Genomic DNA, 20,321 nt, shown 5'->3' on the forward strand with positions numbered 1-20,321 from the left:
GTTTAATATGTAAGTAACTGTCTGTACCACTTTGAAAAACAATACACAAGTACTGAAAGTGCATGCAGTAAAAGGACAGAATAAATAAATGAACTATGTCGATATGAGGAAGCTACCCACATGTTTTATGTTAGACATACGCTCAGAATTTGTTTATGTAAACTAGGCTTTTGTGTATTTTGACTATATCATGATTGTAAATAATGTCTAAAAGTTATTGATGTTGTACATTCAAGTATACTGAACATATTTATTGGTTTTTACACAGCTTGGTGTCTCTGGTACAGCACATATTTAGATTCTTGCCATTTGATTTAACAATATCCATTCAACGAAAAATGTACACTACACAGCTGATGTTACTTTTCGTTAATATTTTTGTTCCATTCAATGAATGCATCAGTGATCAAACACCATGTTGTATAAAGTCTAATACATTTTTCTTATTCATAAATTGGGATAGGCTCCTTTTTGAATATTATATACTCACATATTTCATTAAATGAAATCATTCCATTCCACTGCACTCACAAACATGCATTCATTACTTATATAATATCTACTCTCTATTGTAGAGCCTTTGACTACATATTTATAGATCTCTAGCTGTTGGTAACGCTGTAGCGTAATAGTACTTTGGTTTGGGTGCTATAGTAGCTTGCTACATTTTTCGTGTTCAATTTTTTTTGTGAATCACAAAGAGACCAAGTTTCTATTTGCTCTGCAATTCCATCTATCAATGTTATTACAACACAACCTTTATAAACACATATTTTTTTACCACACTAAATATTATTATAATTTTTGATATCATAGTTTGGGTGCATAATGGTATTTTTTGCAATTACATGTATAAATATTTACAAAATGTAGAATTTCAAAAAATAACTGTATAATATTACAGTACATTTGATTTCAGGTATTTTTGGAAAAAAAAAATCACAGTTGTATTTAATATAAATAATCAATTGCTCTTTGAATGTAGATATATCTAGCAGACAGGTTCAGATCATGGAATAGATTATTTCCATTAGAACGGTGTTAATTTATGTTAAACAATATTGATCAGCTTAGTGACACTAGAATGCTTACTCTAATTTCTTTATACAATACTGAATTTACATGGGCCAAGGCATATTTAAAATAGAAGGAATATAAATCAACTTTTGGGTTGTGTTGATGTTATGTGTGTGTAAATATCTAAGTATTTATGTGATCTATAGGTTTTGGTAGTTTAAATTTTTGTAATGTACTGTAATGTCAGTATGTTGTCAATGGATCAATGTGTCTCCATTATCCATTATTATAATATCATCTGTCATTATTTTATATGTGGGGCCTGTTATTTGTGTTTAATTTTTACATTCTTTATTATAGTATTGTCTTATTATTAGAAGCTTTTATCTCTGTTAGTTGACCTAAAATGAAAATGATAATAAAAATAATGTACAGTACTAGTAGTTCTAGGGCTTCCTAAATTTCTTCTGTTATATCACAAATTTCCGGATTAAAAAAGCTCTGTGAAAATAATGTCTGATTGGTCTACCTTCCAAACATCGTCTGGCGCTTCAATTAACTTTGCCTTTACTTGGCAATATTCCTGAGCAAGATGCAAACACTCTGTCCCAAAGTCCAAATTATCCTCAGAAATCTACAAAATGCAACAGAAAATCTGATTGACTTATTATCCTATAACAAAGGTCATAGGGTCATCACATCAAGCAAACAGAAAAACCCGACTCTCAACATTTTTTCTATATTTTACGTACAGAGTACTGTAGTAATATACCTTCATGTTTGAACAGTAAACTCAATGTCACTGACCTTACATTATATTGCTCATAAATAAATCTTGCACAAAAGGATTTCTATGCTATAATTTTTTAATTTTACCTTTTCATATGCTGTTTTTATGATGGGATAGGAGAACGCTTGAGGAGTGTGGCTGGCTCGGTATTTTGACCGAACTAACGTATGGTCTAGAAAGCCATCTTCGTCAGCTGCAACTGTTGTTGAAACCAAGGGACGTATGGCACCAGAGGCCTAGAAATATGAGCAAAAAAACCATACTACTGTAATAACATACATGAGAAAAAACTGTCTATTACTTATATGTATATATGTATGGAAGTTTGAAAAAAGATTGGAAAGAAAAAATTATGATAAACAAGATACAATTATAAGGCCATTGAATCAGGGGCACTGTTAGGGCACACCCTATATATTATTGAAAATTTGACAATAACTATATTTATCACAAAAATGCTTGCATCACTTAAAGGAGACTACTTAAGGTTATTATTTCCATAAATTAAATGATAAAATAGGAAATTCAAAATATTTATCAAAGGTTTGAGAATATATGGATCAGCATTTATTTATTTATTTTAAATTAATTTATTTCATACATTAGTTATCACAAAACATATACGCAAAATAAAATTGGATAAAATTTGCAAGCCCAAAAAGGAAAAAAAATTAAGGGACACACTTGACACATTTGAGGATTGCCAGGACAGGTAAAAAAATGATAGAAGAAAAGATGACAAAACTACAAAAGACATAACAACACAAGCCTCAAAATGAAAGAACATGTCACACAAGTAAAACAAAAGCAGAACAATAACATGAAAAGAGCAAGCTAAAATGTAATAAATAATATAAAGACAAAGAGACTGGGAACAGGGCAAGTATATTCCTCAGGGAGTGGAGACAATCGCACATTTGGCATGGTTGCCCATGAACCCAAGGACCAGCAAACTGAAGTACCGTTTGCTTCATTTAGGGGACAAATAAAAGTGCTGCTTCATTTGGGGGACAAGTGTTGCTTCATATGGGGGACAAGTGCTGCTTCATATGGTGGATAAATGGTATACAATTACAGGTCTCACTACAATTAATGACCACTTCTCAAACTGGGGTTTCCATGGTCTTTAGTGCAGATTTGGTCTCTAATTTGAATAAAAAATATAAGAGATTTGTCAATATGATATGAGTCTCTAATTGGAGGGAGACCTGTATACCTTTTGCATTGTTTTTGCTGTTGATGAGCAAAAAATATTTTACAAAGTGGATACATTTATGTGACCAGAAACACATTAAGCATTATTTCACTACATACAATCACATAATAGGTGTGAGCTGAGCATATGGCTGATTGGTATGCTTCCTGTCTCTCGCACGCCAGGGCCCAGGTTCGAGTATTGAATTTGGGTCTTTTATAAATGCTCAGCTCTTTGAATAACCGTTACAGGAAAGTTACCTAGTATCCGTTGTATGTTGTAGTTTAAGTTTGGTGGCGCTGCACTGCAGCTGCCGCGGGTCCCTAGGGACTCCGCCCATTTGAGGACAAATAAAGATTTATCATATTATTATATTATAAATTATACTATACACGTTAGGTGGAGGCCTGTGGGCATGTTTCTGTAAATTACGAAAGATTTAGGGTGAAGGATAGACCCACGTACTGATCTTTTTTACCCTCATCAATTTTTTTTAAAGAGAGAGATAATCTAATAGTTTTTTTCTATGTGCCCTTAACCAGATTTCCAGGAAGGGATTTCTTCTAACTTAAGATCCCTGTGGTCACATATTGTAGATGTTTACATTATTAGGCAGAGCTTCACTTGTGCTATCATGCAAATTGTACTACATATTCATCTTATTCCTCATTTTCATCATCCTTTATTTTTACCTCCATCAATCAGCACAATCCTTTATTTATTATGCCATATTACAGTTACCGTAATAATTTCATTTCTTTATTTACAATCATCTATTAATTGTATTCATTTCCTTAACAGAGGTCTATACAATAAATAGAAAATAAATTGGAATGCATTGTACTGTAATATTGAACACTCCTAACCCCAAACTCTGATGCAGCCAAAGTAAGTTTCCTTAAAGTATCCTCATCAACAAATGGTCGCACTGCATCATGTATAATCACAACACCTTTCTCCATATCTGCTTGTTCATTATCATCAGGATTACATATTGCGTTAACTCCATTTCTAATCGATCGATGTCTGGTTGAATCACCCTCTACAAGTTCTACCTTCTGGAAGTCACTTTCATTTAAAATTCTTTGCATGTAGTTCATTTTTTCCAATGAAATTACAACAAAAATTCTGGTTATCCATGGTAACCTGAAAATAAATTGAAATATTAAAAGAAGTTATATTTACATTTTAAAATATTGTAACAATTTCATTATTGTGTGGTTTGGTGCAGCGGGAACGGTTTGGTTTCCCAAACTTGAGGTCGGGTATTCAACCCCTAACTGTACATTTTGCTTGCTTCTTTCAAAATTTTGAAGTTGTATACGTATTTCATTGTTCATATGAAGTTGTTTGACATCATTGGACATATTTTAAGTGTAAACATTAAAGTTTTACTGCTACTAAAGGACTTTTAAGGTATTTAAATAAATTTGAAATGAATACAGTATAACTGAATGGCATATTCTATTATAAAAGGCCTACGTACATGGCAAAATAAATATACACAATAAATAATTTATAATAAATATTTATAACTGGATGAATATTGTGGTAATGACTGGAGGTCCCCTGTCTTTCAAAAAAGGGAGATGTATAGTGATGACCTTGAAAGGGTTGGTGACCAACTGTACTACCTCCAAGTTGCATATTCCCAACCCAGGTGCAAGCAACGCCCATCCCCTCCCCCTAAAGAAGGAGCACTTTTAGTATTGTCGACGAGAACGCCTCTGTAATCAAGCGGGAAAATATCCATTACGGTAAGAAATGTTTGCTGTACTGTATTTACAATAAAATATAACTATTTGGAAATACTTAAATAGGCTGGTAGGCCTAGCTAAGCATTAGGCCTACTATACAGTCTAGCATAATGCTGCGAGCAAGGTACATCAATCAGGTTAGGCCAGCAGGAGGCTAGAGAAAGACCTAGCTTAGGCCTAGCCTGTCGTTTCTTTGATGCAAATAAAATTCTACGCTATACATACCGTTCGAAACATTCAATGGTATAAATAATGAGTGGAAGACCCAATATGTGACAAAATTGTTTTGGCTGGTTTATACCCATCCTCTCTCCGCTTCCTGCAGCTGGAAGAACAACATAAACAGGGAACTCCATAGTTTTATCCTAGCTAGGCCTAGCCTAACCACAACGTTAATGTCAACAAAAGAAACGTACAGTTTTGTATACAAACGTATCGTGTAGGTGGACCAGATGGTTTTAGAATTACGGTATTAGCGCCATCTAGCGGTTAATGAAAGTTCAGTTGAGTTTAACTGATTGATCGTGAGTAGGCCTATCATTAGTTCTACTTAGACCAAATAAAAAAAAATTGTGTTGGCCAAGCAAGGCCGGCCAAAAATGTACGAAATTGATGTTCGGCATTTTACTTTTTTTTTCCTACTAAAACGAAATATATTTTTAATGGGCTAAAAAGGCTGAAAGGGTGGAATAGGCCTATCTTGCTGGCCTGGACGGAAGGCGATGCGATATTGTTATGCGATAGTTTTGCTCTTCAATATAGATTTAAAATTGATCTTTGTTGTATTTTTATGTTTTTTTCTACTAGGTAAAAACACATTCTTGGTAATTTTTTTTAAATAAAAACTTTTTCTACCGACCTACCATGTTACGTAATTTTTTGGCTTAAGACCCTATACGTATAGGGTCAGTGGTTGATTGGAAAACAGCAACTTATTACTATTAAAACGCCCTATAAAAAATATAAATTACCATGATAATATTGATATCTGTAGCTGTTTTCATGTAGCCTCATAACATCTTAGGTGATCCCTTCATATTGCGTATATAGTCAAATCGTGTGTGAATACAGTATATGCCTATTTAGTTGTTAAACTATTTGTAATATTTAATACGCTTTATCTATATTATGCCTAAAGAAAGAAATAAAATAAACTTAAATAGAATTTAATTTGATTCAATGTTTTTTTCCATGCTTTCATTTGCCAGTTGAAATAATTTTCTGATTTTTTGGATTTTTTTTTTGGACAATAACATTATTTTGTTCCTTGTATCCGTTTAAGGCAACAAGAGATATTCAATTAAATTATATTTTGATGGAAAAAGTGAGTTGAAGTTGTGCGAGGTCAATGCTTAGAGAAATAAAACGGGACGGTTAGAAAATGCGAAAGTGTCGTCATTTCTAATATTTATTTATTTATTTCTTCTTTAATCTGAGTGGCCTGTTCAGTGTTAAACACTGCTCTCCCACAGGGCCCAGGATCAACAATAAATTTCTTAACTACCAACTGTTAAAAATTATAAATCGCCAATAAAAATATAAAAATATAAATATATATTTAAAAAATGAATACATACAATCAAAAACATTTAATAAAAAATAGTTGAGTCATTATTTCCCTCGGACAGAGTTCCAGATAACACTACCTCGGAAAACAAAACGTTTTCTGCCAGCTTCAGTTCTGGTCAGAGGAAGGGCAAAACACCCCGCCAGGCTGGATCTGGTGTTGTGAGTGTGAACTCTGTCCAAAGGGAGCGAACACATCAATTAAATAGATGGGAACTCCGCCATTCAAGCATTTAATGACCAATTTTGGTATATGTTTATCTCTCCTTTCAGAAAGAATGGACCACCTCAGGCATTGATGCAAATTAATAATATTAGTTCTAATGTCAGCAACTAAGAGCAAAACTAAGATCAACTACATTCAATTTAGTGAAAGGCATGTGAAAATTCTGCTGACGTAGACAATATCACACGGTATTGTCAATATACATGGTCAAAATGTATACAAAATTAAATATAAATGTTCACAAATAAAAAAAGTTAACAAAGATGAGGTTGCTTTTAGGCAACGTTAAGCTAAAAGTAATGGTGTGAAAATGTAGGCCTATTATCGCCTAAAAAAGACAAGAAAAGATAAAAAAAAAAGAACTTCTTACAGTGCACCTCACCCAAGCCCTGTTGTTTTCTGCTTTCTTAATAAATAAATCAGCTTCAAACATCTGTTTCCTTGGAGAATACGGTACATAATTTAGCATGACACTTCCCGATATTTTTTCGTAACCACAAGTAGATTAGGCTCGATCGTACGATCATTCTGCCATTTCAAATTAAGTAAACATGGAAAAATATAATATACTGTAATTTGACCGTACCCTAAAGAATCGTCTTTGGTCATTAGATCATAGAGCAAATGAGTAGGTCACATGAAATGATTTTTTTTTTGTTTTTTTTTTGTAGGATATTTTACATTTCAAAAGTTCGTGGAAGCAGGAGGTATTATGTGGAAGTAATATACAATGAATTGGCTTAATGGGATTACACTTAATCTCTTAGGCCAACTAATCCGTAATGGATTAGAACTATAAAAGAAATACATGAATTTGTTAATAACCTCTTAGATAGTTAATTTGAGGATTAGGGCTGCCTATATCCATTAGCCTTAATTATCCATGATTAGCCAAAATTAGTTAGGTAGGCTATACTATCACGTCGTCCCCTCAGGATGGTTCGATGTCCTTCGGGTTTTGCGAAGAGGACACAGGGAAAGACGTGGATCAAGGAATATTATGTAATTCTGTAGTACTACTTTATAATGTAGTCAATTTTAGCCAGTCGACTTTATATTTAATTTATTATGTCACAATTTGACATTTATAAGCCGGGGCAGCTGCCTGATGCATGGTGTTAAGGGGGAACCGTTATCAAAGCCATCTTGTAATTTTATCCGAGTATAGAACAGTCAAATGGTGCATGTGATGCTAACCTATGCCTACGTTGCATGTTCTACCAATGTCTACGTGCGTTCATTAACGTTTCATTGAGATTTTTTTATTGATCTCTTGGCTCAAGCTTTTGAACAATGCCCGGGCCTCTAAAAGTACAGTTCGAGACCACTTTTGGTATCTGAAAATTTGGGATGGCCTAGGGGTTCGCTATCCAATTATAGGGTTATCTTTGTGTTAAACACAAGATTGTTATTTGGTTCTTCAATTAGAGGGGTCTCGAATTAGAAGGTGCACTGTATTTCCAAATTGTTACCTTCTCGACACTTTTTTTTACGAATTTATTATTAAGCAAACACATTTAAAAGCCTTATACATTTGGTAATGTAATCTTTGAAGATACACTTCTACCAAAATCCAATATAAATTTTAAAAACTGTAAATTGCTTATTGTTACAATAACCCCGCGGCGTCAACTCGAATGGATAAGCATTTGGACTTGGAGTCACACAATGCAATGCCAAAGGGGGATGCTTACCGTGATTATTTTGAAACGTGATAGCGCCACCAATGTTGAATTTGGAAAGTTGTTGGAAATGGTTGCAGAAGAAGGTGGACAAATTCATAACTTGTAAAATAAATAAATGCGTGTTTTAAACTATTTTAATTCTCACCAAAAAAAACAAACAAAAAACAAACAAACAAAGCAAAAAACAGAGTACTTTCCACAACCCGATCTATAATTTTTTTAATTTTCAATGTTGAACGTTCAGCTGATCTTGACACAGGGAAGTAACATTGACTTGTATTACGGCTGTTTTTTGATTGCACTGTGTATAATATTTTCTATATTGACCTTATAACTGTACCGTCATGAGTGTTGGGCTTTACTTTTACGTCTCTTTTTCCTAGCACACTTCATCCATTGTTTAATAATAATAATAATAATAATAATGACAACAACAATAATAATAACAATAATAATAATAATAAATATAGATTTTTAGAGCACATAACGCATCCTCTCTGCGCAGACCTGTTTTTTTCCTAATGTGTGTCGAATTCGTATAAATAAATAAAAACAAAAATTTAAGGTGTATCTCATATTGCTAATGCTTGCATGCGAACTATATATTTACAAGGTGGATATATGTAAATAATGAGTGATATTTATTTAAATACATTCAATAATGAATTATATAAAAATAAATATGTTTAAAAAAAATAGATGTACACTTCTCACCACTTGGATCTCAACTTAAATTCTCCGAAAACGTGTAGGTACCGTTTGAAGAATTAAGAGTCCGTTTAACATGAAATCAATTCTTCACAGGATTTGTCGGGGTCTAACCGGAACTTCGCTTTTGTTTGCACGATATAGGGGTCACTAATAGCAACCGATCTTTTATATACTCATGCGCTATTCGTTAGCGATGTATTCGGTTTGTGGTAGCGATATTTGAATCGGATGCTTCAACATAAACGCAAAAAACAAGAACGTCTGACTCGCCTCGGGAGCTGTCTAAAGGTGATGGAACTCGGAACTACGGTGAAGATATGTGTTCTAATTAGTTGCGTTAGCAAAGCCATCCGCTTTTTTGTATGCTAATTAACTATAGCCCAATTCTATACAATTATTCGATTTACTAATCAATCTTGTATCCTATCTGATATTTTACCTGTCTGTTTTACTTGTTAAAGCAGCCTGGCCAACCTTAGAACTTAGCATACTTGTCAAAAATAGTTGACGTCAATTCGAGATTCATCCATGCAAAACATGTAGTGCAGATGCATGTAAAGTATTAACAACTTACCGATGTTTAACATCCGCTACAGCACTGTTCCCAGAAAGTTCTCTTGAAGTCCAACTCATTAAATCCTACAAGCTTTTCCTGATTAAATTAATTTAAAGTATCGAGGAAGGGAGAGGGAGTAAGGGGTGGCGACCTTGTGGTACGGGTCTGGATTAATGAATAGCTGACGAAAAACCTGAGTTTATTATCGGCTAGGCCTATTGTTGTTATTCTATCTTGCCAAAAAGTGTGCAACTATACAAAGAAACAATCGGTCGTGGCTATTACGTGTTACCATACATACTATGAAGATGAGATTTATGGCAAGGGGAACCCCGGGGAACCCCGGGGGAATATAAGCTTTGAAGTTTCGTCTCAACGTCCAGGTATGATCCAGGTAGGCAGATAGACCACGTATATGCCTGAAGTTTCTCAGGAAATTTGCACATGGACTAAAACGTGATAGGCCTATTAGAATTTCTTTACATAGTGTTAATACTTTTGATCAACATATGTTTCTTTTTTTATTTTATGGATATGCAATTCCGAAATAAAAGATGAAAATGAATTAAAATGATAGGCTATTTTATTAACTCTAAAAATGATTACATATGACAAGCAGAATCTGACACATACAAGTAATTAAATGAACGCTCATTAGGCGGAATTCGTTTATTATTGAACACAATACTGTAATTGTTAACACTCACAACCGTTTGTACGGAATTTTTACCGTTACCATATCGCACATTAATGCACTACTCCCTACAGAGTTACAAGTACTGTAAGTACTTGTACGCGTTCTTTATGAAATTGATAGGCTTGGTATGACAACACATGGCTTCTGGACGCATACCAACTAGTCACCATTTGTATAAACAGATATTAATTTCATAACTGATATTCTGAAAGGTGTCGTTTTCGTTTGAAAACGATTTCAAAATATTAAAGAGTAGAGCTATTAAATATCACGAGCAGGCCTATTTCCTTTACCGATTTAGAATTAAGTGACTCAATTCTGAATCAGAGAGCCGCGTTAGTGTTAATTCAGTAATTGAATAATTATTATCGAGACTTATTCTGAATATTAAACAAATGCATATACTGTACAAATCAATGTTGAACGATAGACACTTGCACGTCTCATACATGCTTTGTAGGCCAGAAAGTCACACGTGAGGTGAAGAGCAATGGGGGGGGGGGTGGTGATATGTCAAAGAGCTGTCCATACTGTTGACTGCGTTCCGTCTATTTTCAAGCGCTCTATCAAAATATGACGTCATACATGTGTCAATAACTACTAAATTAATTCTTACATTGATTGATCTTTTATCATGATTGAGTGTAGTCAACATAGCCAATTAGGTCTATTCCTATCGTCACAGGTGCCTAGGCCAAGGGTCACTCGTGCTTTTAAACAGTTAATCATAGGCCCTACTACAACTTGGCCGACTCCTACAATATCCTAACAGCTTTTCACTTGGAGAGAACCGTATTATGTGCACTACACGTATTTCAAAATGTTTTATTTGTTGAATTTTTCTTTTCAGTTATACTGATTTGATGACCACAAATTCAGGGGCGGATTTCCCCCCCCCCCCACCGTCAGTCCCGCCGAAAAATAAAAAAGAGGGAGAAACAAGAGAGGAGGGAAGATGGAAAAAGGGAAGTGTACCCATGAGTTTAGTTGCGGATCCAGCAGTGGGCGAAAGGAGAGATCGATTATTACCACTCACTAATTTTAAATTTTCTATTGATTGACGACGAACACAACGCTATATCACCGACGCCGATTTTTTTTCCAACGATTTCATAAATCTGGATGTATAAAAAAGGCCAAAAGAAGAAGACCTAAGACGGGTGTTTATAAAACGAAGACCGAAGACCCTAAAAACAAAGACCTCCAATTATTTCTCAATTATCTTATTGAAAGTATTTCAAAATCATCATAAAACAGTTGCAAAGTACCTATATCATTATTTCATCACGATTGAGAGGGAAAAAATGTGTTTTGTGCGTCAAACAGACGCACAAAAAATTTCGTAATTTTGATTTTGTGACAGCCTGGCGTATTATCATCAAAATAAAGGAGAAAAATAGTGGTCTTCGTTTTTGGGTCTTCAGTCTTTTATAGACACCCGACCTAAGACGGTTTTTTTTTAACCATTGTTACGGAATGTAGGGCCTAGTACCCAGCTAAAACAGCTATCAGTGCTCAGTGGCGTACGCATATACCCTCTTGTGCAGCGTCCACAGGGACCCCTACCCGTCCTCGCTCTATAACACCCTGATCCAAAGGCTTTGTTGATAAATTTCATTTATTTCACTTGTAATTTGCAACTTAACTTAACTACTACAAGTGCAACAGATAACGTATCTCTGACATCGACTGTAGGACATATCATACCTTATTAATCCCAGTCGGGATGGGGTGCGCAGCCGGTCAGGACCGCCTATACATGTGAAATTTTTTTTTAAAAATAAGATAAAGTATTAAAATTTTAAGTCTGAATGAGTACCATTTCCGTGCATCTAGAGGTGCGATGATCATAATTTACTTTGCGACTCCCAGTATACACTATAAGTCCATGATAGAACTTTGCGACGCCCGTGAGGGGAGGGGTGTCTAATGGAGGGTGAATAGCATAGCTCCCGTCGGGAAGAAGCTCCTGCCGCGAGGAGGAACACTGCTTTGAAAAAGCATTTTTACCATCGGAGAGTGCTCTGTCCGAGCGTCTAGAGGGTCCGATTCTTAAAATAGCCCCCATATCAGCCCCAACCATGGTGGGGTTCAGGTGGGTGTGGACTACATATTGCCCCCCACCCCGTCAGAACATTTCTGGATCCGCCCCTGAAATTGTAGAAAATAACAACAATCAATAGGCTAACCAAACCACCAACCTTTCTTTCATCACCTCTTTTCTCGTCTTAAGTACGGTACCCTGGAGTTATAAGGCCTACAGTACGGTACATTACATTTACCAAACTATACGTCATGATTTTTTCACGTTAAGTTTGAAGAGGTAATTACAAAATAAGCGGGAATGAGTGGGGCAACCTGATAGACATTCCAGGGAGGATGTAAAGAGAAAGATTTGATAAGGTCTGTCCGCTGTAGAGTAAGACATAGTGGATTGTTCTGAATAATATGACGGAAATAAAGCCTATTATATGCCTCTTGACAGATGTGAAATTACGGGGATACATCCAAAGGTAGGCACAGCACTATGCACTAATTTCAGAATAATGACCTATTAAAACAGCATTAGAAGGAGGGGGAAATTAGACAGAAGATTGTTTTTTTATAGCAAATTCAATAAGGAAAAAACTCAAAAATCCAGAAAGCACGTCTCGTCGTAAGTAGCCATATTAGTTTCCAAAGACTTACGTACAATACCTAATTAAGAGATAATATCTCCACTTAAAAGCCTCCGAGCTTGTGTTCAGATTACAATGCACATAGTCACCAGAATATTGAGATCATGAAAAATATAATTTCCATGACGAGGTCAATGTTGCGGGTCTGATTTAAAAAAAAACACATTCTGAAGGAACGACGGACGTGACCGACTAGGCCTATTTTACAAGCCATTGCAAGATTGGACTATTGTTCGTTTGTAGACCTATAATTCACTTCGCAAAAATCACAATCATAGTCTATGTAAATGTTGGCGCAACGCATCAAAATGCAGTGTTGCTGACAGTTTAACGACGTAAAATAGTTTGAACAAAAATTATTTGGTTTTCCATTTTAAATAAATATTTTACGATTGAAATCATACGCCTTAACTGGTAACTAAAACTTACTTCGTGCATCATAATATGCCACGTTGTGAGCAAGATTGAGCAACCAAGAGAGTTCGAAAGGGCTCTTTATGCTTCTCATGCTTCTGAGCTCTCCGCATAAGTCATGGCATGCTTTTGAGCCAATATTTAAAGAGCCCGTGGTATACTTTGAAGCCATCCTCCCACAAGACATTGACATGCTTCACATACAATGGTTGGATCATGGTTGGATCATAGATGCAGAGACTCATTAAGGGGCCTGGAGTTCACTCACTTGCAGCAGAACAATGCCGCTAAAAACCTCAATGGCCGGGAAATTGCTTAATAGTTCTACGAATTAATAATAATTCTGATTATATAGATCAAGGATGATAGATATGTCCAAGTGTAACGGATATGCGGATAACATTACATCAGCTACCGTTCAAACACAACTTGATCTGCCGGTTACAATATTTTCAAACATGATTCCAATTAAGCCAGGGGCGGATTGGCCTATCTTCAATCAGTTTCGGACCGATGCGCCTTTTTAGAAAGGTGAAATTGTAATTGGGATAAATATAGGCCTATCACTGAGCAAAATGTAATATTTTTAACTGCGAAATGTTCATAATGTTATTGATCAAGTCTTTAAATCCCTGAGTGTCGAAAATAAGCACGCCCCGCAGGGGCGGATTTAGTGGGGACCGGCCCGGCCCCGCCCCCCCCCCCCCTTGGGAGGTAAAAAAAAAAAAAAAAACAAGGAAGAAAATATAAGCCCAGAACACCTCAAATGTTATTTTCGGGCGTCTAGAACACAAAAATTTCACGGGGGAATGCCCCCGGACCCCCTAGGACAGTGTTGTCTCCATCGGCCCAACTTTAGGCCCCCTTTCGGCCCCCTTTTTGGACATCTGTGGATCTACCCCTGCCCCGTGGGTGCCGATCACTGCCCCCTAATGTAGTTACTGGAACGGAAAGTCCCAATTTTATCCTCATCAGATGACATTGAATCGAAAAAATGTATCTATAAAATAGATCTACCACAAAAGTGTAATGGCAACTTTAAATAACATTTAAAATGATCAATTAAATCCAATAGACCCGAAATCAATCAATTTATTTGAGCATACACGGTAGCACCCGTCTACAAGACGACGGCACGTTCACCTAACAATTCAAAAAATATAAAATACTAGCCTATTACAATGAATACCAGACAGTCTTAATAAAAATTATTCAACTCAGTAAAAAATGTGTGATGTCTTCTGGATATGCCTAAGCCTACTATTGTCATTAAACAAAATGGATATCAATGTAGGCTATAGCTAAACTTCCCGGTGTAAAATAACAGAGAAAGGTATTCGGATTAACTTTGATTGCAGATAGCGACAGCTGTCATCCTTTCCGACATGTGTATAAAGTACAATTTAGCGGTAATTCATTCAAGTTGCAAATAAAATACTGAAATGCAGTAGCATTGTGTGTCATCGCTAGTGTTTTCCAACTCGATTGTTATGACATTCGTAACTACAGGATTAAGGTCGCCTTTAGTGTCTGCTAAGCCAACACCGTGGCACCATTGCCAACCACCAAAAAGGACAGCCAAGTCTCAAGTAGCCGATAACTAGGGAAAATACTTACTAGCACTATTCAAACATTTTCGCTACCAAAACACTGCTAAGTTCATGTGCATGAAGTTGCATCATAAGTTGCCCTTAAGACAAGAAGATCTTGGATTGAATTTTCGCAGATAAATGTTGGATGATGATTTGAAATAAAATATAATAACATTAGAATTTTCTACTACTGGCAAAATCATCACATAGGCCTATTGCCAAATTTCCCGCTGTTATTAACGTCAGCAGCAGGTTAGCTCAGTCGGGAAACCTTTGTAGCCACTGTGTGTGCGCAAACCGTGGAGATCTCTTGGTCCTCGGTTCAATTCCCATCGCATGCCTCCCTGTGCGTTCCAACTGGAGGACTAATGCAAGTTACTATTCGCACCCTCTTTTAGATGAGATTCAGTGTTAAAGAACGCAGTACACTATTCGGAAAAGAGTAGGGGTTGTCTCCCCGTGTACTGCCTAATCGCCACCAGAAGGACCCCTAGAAATAAGTCTTCGGACTTTCGTGGGTTATCCTTGGTGTTTACATCGAATAAATCCATCCATCCATCCAAATGTTTTACAATTTTCGTCATCGTTTCTTTCTGGAGTTCGGCTGTCTCACAATGTAGGATACTAGTTCCACTTCTCTAAATCCAAAGGAAATGTCAAATTTAACTTCATAGCAAAAGGTTCTTGGTTGTCTATTTGCATAATATATTATTAGACCAGTGTTATAAGTAATGCGATTTAATGTTCATTAGCTAGGCATTACAGTAAGAAGTCGCACTCCTGTTTCCCACGACGCAAACACATGGTCATTAATTAGACTAGGCACAACACCACCCTATAAGACGCTTTGTTAAGTTTGGTTTGTATAATATGGAGATATAATATAACTATTCTATTGATTTACATTGTATAGGCCTATTTAGTACTGGTAATTCATTAAATGTATTGCCAATGATCGAGTAGCAGTCAACATGTCAGATAGTGTGAAGTAAAATGTTCAATTAGAATTTGATGTAAGGTTACAGCACCCAAGATCGAATTCGTGGGCTTGGGGCCAAAATGAACAGGCAACCGGTATTTATTAAAGTGTTTTACTTCATCTGTCCTGGTTTTTTGAAGTGATTCACGCGTAATATTACATGTCGTTTGTGTTACGGAAATCGATCATTATTTATTTTCTATTTCTGTATTATATTTTGCATCTTACATTGATGTTCAGTCGGCCTATATATAAGATAAAAAAACAAAATTTGTAATTCACTGACGTTTGACCGACCCTAGAATTCCAAAAATATTACTCAAACTGGGTTCCTTATAGGCCTAATCCTACACATTATGAAATACATTTTGTGTTAATTGTGGAAACATTAGTGGAGTACAGTATTATATTTTACTTTATTTTATAGGCCAAGTATAAAATGGTTAAAACAAAATAATGTTAACAATTGTTTTGGGGGTAGCCATTCTGGTTCTCAGTCCGTTTTCAAAAATTGAATCTTTGATAATCATTGATGTTAACCCCTGGTTACAATTTTACAAATCAGGTGGGTGATGTTTAGCATTGACACTAGAAATAACCAGGCCACTATAATAAAAAAAAATAATAATAATTTCCAACGGACCGACCTTAATTTTCCAAATGTCAGAAGCAAAACATTGACATTGGTCATGAGGAAACAGGCAAGCGACAGGCGGGTAAAATAGCAAATGGGGGTTAGATACACAGATCATGAGGCCTTGCCAGAATGGTTTACAGTGTCACACCATTCTTAATGAGGTACACTAATTACACTTAAAGTTGCACGACTTTGACATATTTGTTATATCTGGTTCTATTTTTAAATATTCTATTCAATTCAAAACAATTAGTTCTTGCTTTATGTAAGTTAATTATTTTTTTTAAATTCATATTTCCTATTTACATAGGCCTATTTAAACCTATTATGCACGGAAAATCATCAGTAATTAACTATGATAAAGGGGTTGTTTTTGAATGGAAATGTCCCATATTTTCCAAATATTAATTGACTGCGCTAGGTTACTATTAAACAGATAAACTACTGATTCTGACTGTGAATTTAATAGGCCTATATGTAATTAAAAAATAAAACTATATAGTTATGATAATAATCAAGAAAATATCAAAGCAAACTGAGTAGATACACTGTAGGGCGTTGGTTTTGAAGCAAACATTGTCACCGCAACTTTGTGTTCGCAATGCACAACAAATTGACTTTCATCGAATAAGCGTCTGAATTCGATGCCAATTTAGTCGGAACTCATCTTCCCAGAAATGAACTGTGGTACGGTACTCTTGGATTAACCATGGCGTAATAAATGTCCCAGGTATTGAAGTCTTACTTTTACATTTTGACCTTTCTATTCATCGTTTGCCGATGAATGTGATTGCAGTTTCACCTGTAACACCTGGTCATATATTGGACCACCGTAGAATAATAATTATACCTTTACCTATACCGCCGCACCATTCGGGCAAGAATGCTACGACAACTCACAGGATTAATTTCAACAATAATTAAACAATAGAGACTTGAAAACCAGACGTAAATTAAGTTCATTCATCCAATTCCATTTTAATCCAAAATGGCATGGGACCTCTCGAGCCGGTTAATACAAACTTTTAAAAAAAAGTAATGTAATGGCGGCAATATAAAATAATTTAGGCCTTCTGTAAACAAACAAAAAGCTTGGCTAAAACCACACAAATTTGTCCCCAACGAATATAATTAAAATTTATCAAGATTGAGGACAACATTTTAGGATTATCAATATATTAGGCCTATATTAACATTTTATTATTGCTATTTATCAATATTGCACAACAATTTTAAACAAAATAAACCATGATTACGTTCAGTTAATAGTATATTTCCATATCTATAATACTAGGCCTAAATAGTAAATAAAATATTAAAGCTTTTTTTTTTTTTTTTTTCCAGTTACATCTGCTTACTTGTTCTGCGCATAGAGACTCGTATTTTGCGCAATATAAATGAATAACTAACATTTAACCTTTAAAAACCGAAAGGTCCACTGATTAATCTCAGATAAGAAGGTATAATACATACTCCAAGTATTGAAATACACGCCATCGTGTTGGGATTCAATATTTCGACATTAATTATGTCATCATCAGGATATTCAATACTTGGAGTATGTATTATACTTTCTTAACCTTTAAATGTAGCGTATAAAATTAAACAAAATCAAATAAAGGTAAAATATCTTTCGATTCTAAAACAAAGGCACTGCCCGGATTTGAACCGGGGATCTCCTGTTTACTAGACAGGCGCTTTAACCAACTAAGCCACAGCGCCGATATGAGTTATAATTACGCCACTAGGAATTTTAGCTTTATAGAAAACAGATTGACACGTATCGGCTGATTTTTATTGACAAGATAATTTCGATATTTGAAGAGAATTCATTTCTATAGTTCGTCGCCTCGAATAGAAACGTGTTGGGGTGAGGATAAGTAGAATAACATTTTAAATAAACATGAATTTTATTGATTAAATCAAACAAAAAGTAACAATGAAGTAGAGGTATGTATAGTTTATAGGCCTAATATAAGTAGGCACCTCCGAATTTGAAGCGGGGATCCTGTTTACTATAATAGATGGGCGCTTTAACCAACCAGTATCAATTTAAAAAGAAAAAAAAAACCAACCGCCATTGTGTTACAATGATGCTGATTTAATTAAATATCCAATTAATCACTTACGGGATATATGTGATTATTGTTATAGATCCAATCATCGAAAAAACCATTTTTCTACAAATAGAAGATCTAAACAAACAAAGTGATTTATAAAAAAATAAAAAAAAGAACTATTATCTGTTGAAATAATAATCGGGCAAATAGTGTTAACTAGTGACGCCTATCGTGTCGTTGGTGTGGAATTTAAGGCTAATTTAATCGAGCTCTGAATTGTACTTCTGCGGACAATTATATGGGCCTATTGAATGAAATTTAACATAATTTTTACAACATTACACTATGGCTCAGATCGGGATCTGATCTGAAATCACTTTACATAGGATTGCCCACCAGTCAACTTTCACAACTTCACATCAGCAGAGTGTAGACATGTTCTTATGTGTTACCACATTACCTGTACTGGAACAAATTACCACACATTCGTATTTCAGCCTCCCTTATTATATTTATAGTTATTCTTTCCTTGAGATTAGGTACTGACTAGGTCTGATGCAACGTTACTTGAGCACCTTAATACTGTCCGGGCGCCTTGTGCTGTTTGGTTTCATCTGAGTTGCTTTTTGCCTGATAGCGCTATATAAGAGAATGTAATGTAATTGTACCTTTTGCCAATACCTGCAATATTTCCCATTTCTCATACTTTTACGTTGTGCGTGTACCGCCCTGTTTACTATTTCAATATAACATAAAACGATATGAACATAAATCTCGAAATGTATTATTAGGCCTAGGCCCATGCCGCCAGCTTACAAGAGTGTTTTAAGTTTAATGAGAGCGTTTCAATTTGAACACCTGTCCAAGGCAACATTTTTAATGATGTGTTGACACACCGATAGATTACAGCTTTTAAAAGTGCCTATTATCCTGGCCCGCAATCAATGGGATGATTATTTCTCTTCGTTTGGTCGAACGAGTAGCCTAACATCACATAGGCCTAGACCTACTCACTCAACCATAAAGAATAATTTTTGAAGCGACTTCGAAAACCACATCCACAGGAAATAGACGCTTCATTAGGGACAGTAGCAAAATACAATTAGTAACATCTTTAAACCAGGGAGTTGTTACAGTGACAAACATAAAATCCCCAACTCAACATGCTTGATACAAAATCTACCAAATGTAATTCGGAAAATAGAACTACTTACAAGTCAAAGGTTTGAGATGATCAGTCAAGATACATCATCTGTAATTAATAGACCTTTCCGGAGTCTCAAGTAAACTTAACAAATGTCCAATCAGAAAAGAGCCAGGAATACGCGAGTCCAAACAACACACGTGTTGTCACACATACGCACGTGTTCGCGTATGCTTTTACACACTGTCGTTTTGTGGGGAGCTGAGCACTTCATAGCCTACAGAACACAGAACTTTGCTTGATCTTAATATAAGCAAATATATGCAATACATTTGATAATTTTTGTTGGCACTCCCCATATAACATTCGTATTAGGAGCTGTCTTATTTGATCAATTCAAATAGCCTGGAGATGGGTATCCACTAACGCGAAGTGAGTTAACTTAAATTATGTGTAAACAATGACGTAATGCATACTTTTTGGTAGAGTGTAAATTATGAGATTACATTTAGGCCTAGATATATCATGATGATATAAACATATCCAAATAGGTTGTATAGCAACAAAGAATTTAAACAAAATTATTAGGTTTTTTTTAATCATAGGCCTACTATTAA

At 35.3% G+C, this 20,321-nt stretch overlaps 1 protein-coding gene, 1 long non-coding RNA gene and 1 other non-coding gene across 3 annotated transcripts in view; 1 reads left to right on the forward strand and 2 right to left on the reverse strand.

Moving 5' to 3' along the window:
- LOC117122670 (D-ribitol-5-phosphate cytidylyltransferase-like) overlaps positions 1–5,196 on the reverse strand; it is a 9,698-nt gene extending 4,502 nt beyond the window's left edge. Inside the window, exons 1-4 of the mRNA XM_033268356.1 lie at positions 4,985–5,196; positions 3,869–4,148; positions 1,894–2,043; positions 1,547–1,651 (exon numbers count right to left, since the gene is read on the reverse strand). Coding sequence (XP_033124247.1) covers positions 1,547–1,651; positions 1,894–2,043; positions 3,869–4,148; positions 4,985–5,115 — 666 coding nt within the window. The 5' untranslated portion in view covers positions 5,116–5,196. The remainder of the gene's footprint in view (positions 1–1,546; positions 1,652–1,893; positions 2,044–3,868; positions 4,149–4,984) is intronic.
- The window catches only part of LOC117122673, a 21,606-nt gene continuing 5,981 nt past the window's right edge, over positions 4,697–20,321 (forward strand). Inside the window, exon 1 of the long non-coding RNA XR_004447733.1 lies at positions 4,697–4,759. This is a non-coding gene — a long non-coding RNA (uncharacterized LOC117122673). The remainder of the gene's footprint in view (positions 4,760–20,321) is intronic.
- Positions 18,149–18,222, reverse strand: Trnat-agu. The gene has a single exon. It is a non-coding gene; the product is annotated as a tRNA-Thr (tRNA).

This window comes from Anneissia japonica, unplaced genomic scaffold (genome assembly GCF_011630105.1).
Source record: "Anneissia japonica isolate Jap-2015-1 unplaced genomic scaffold, ASM1163010v1 scaffold287945_len1679841_cov205, whole genome shotgun sequence".
NCBI lineage: Eukaryota > Metazoa > Echinodermata > Crinoidea > Comatulida > Comatulidae > Anneissia > Anneissia japonica.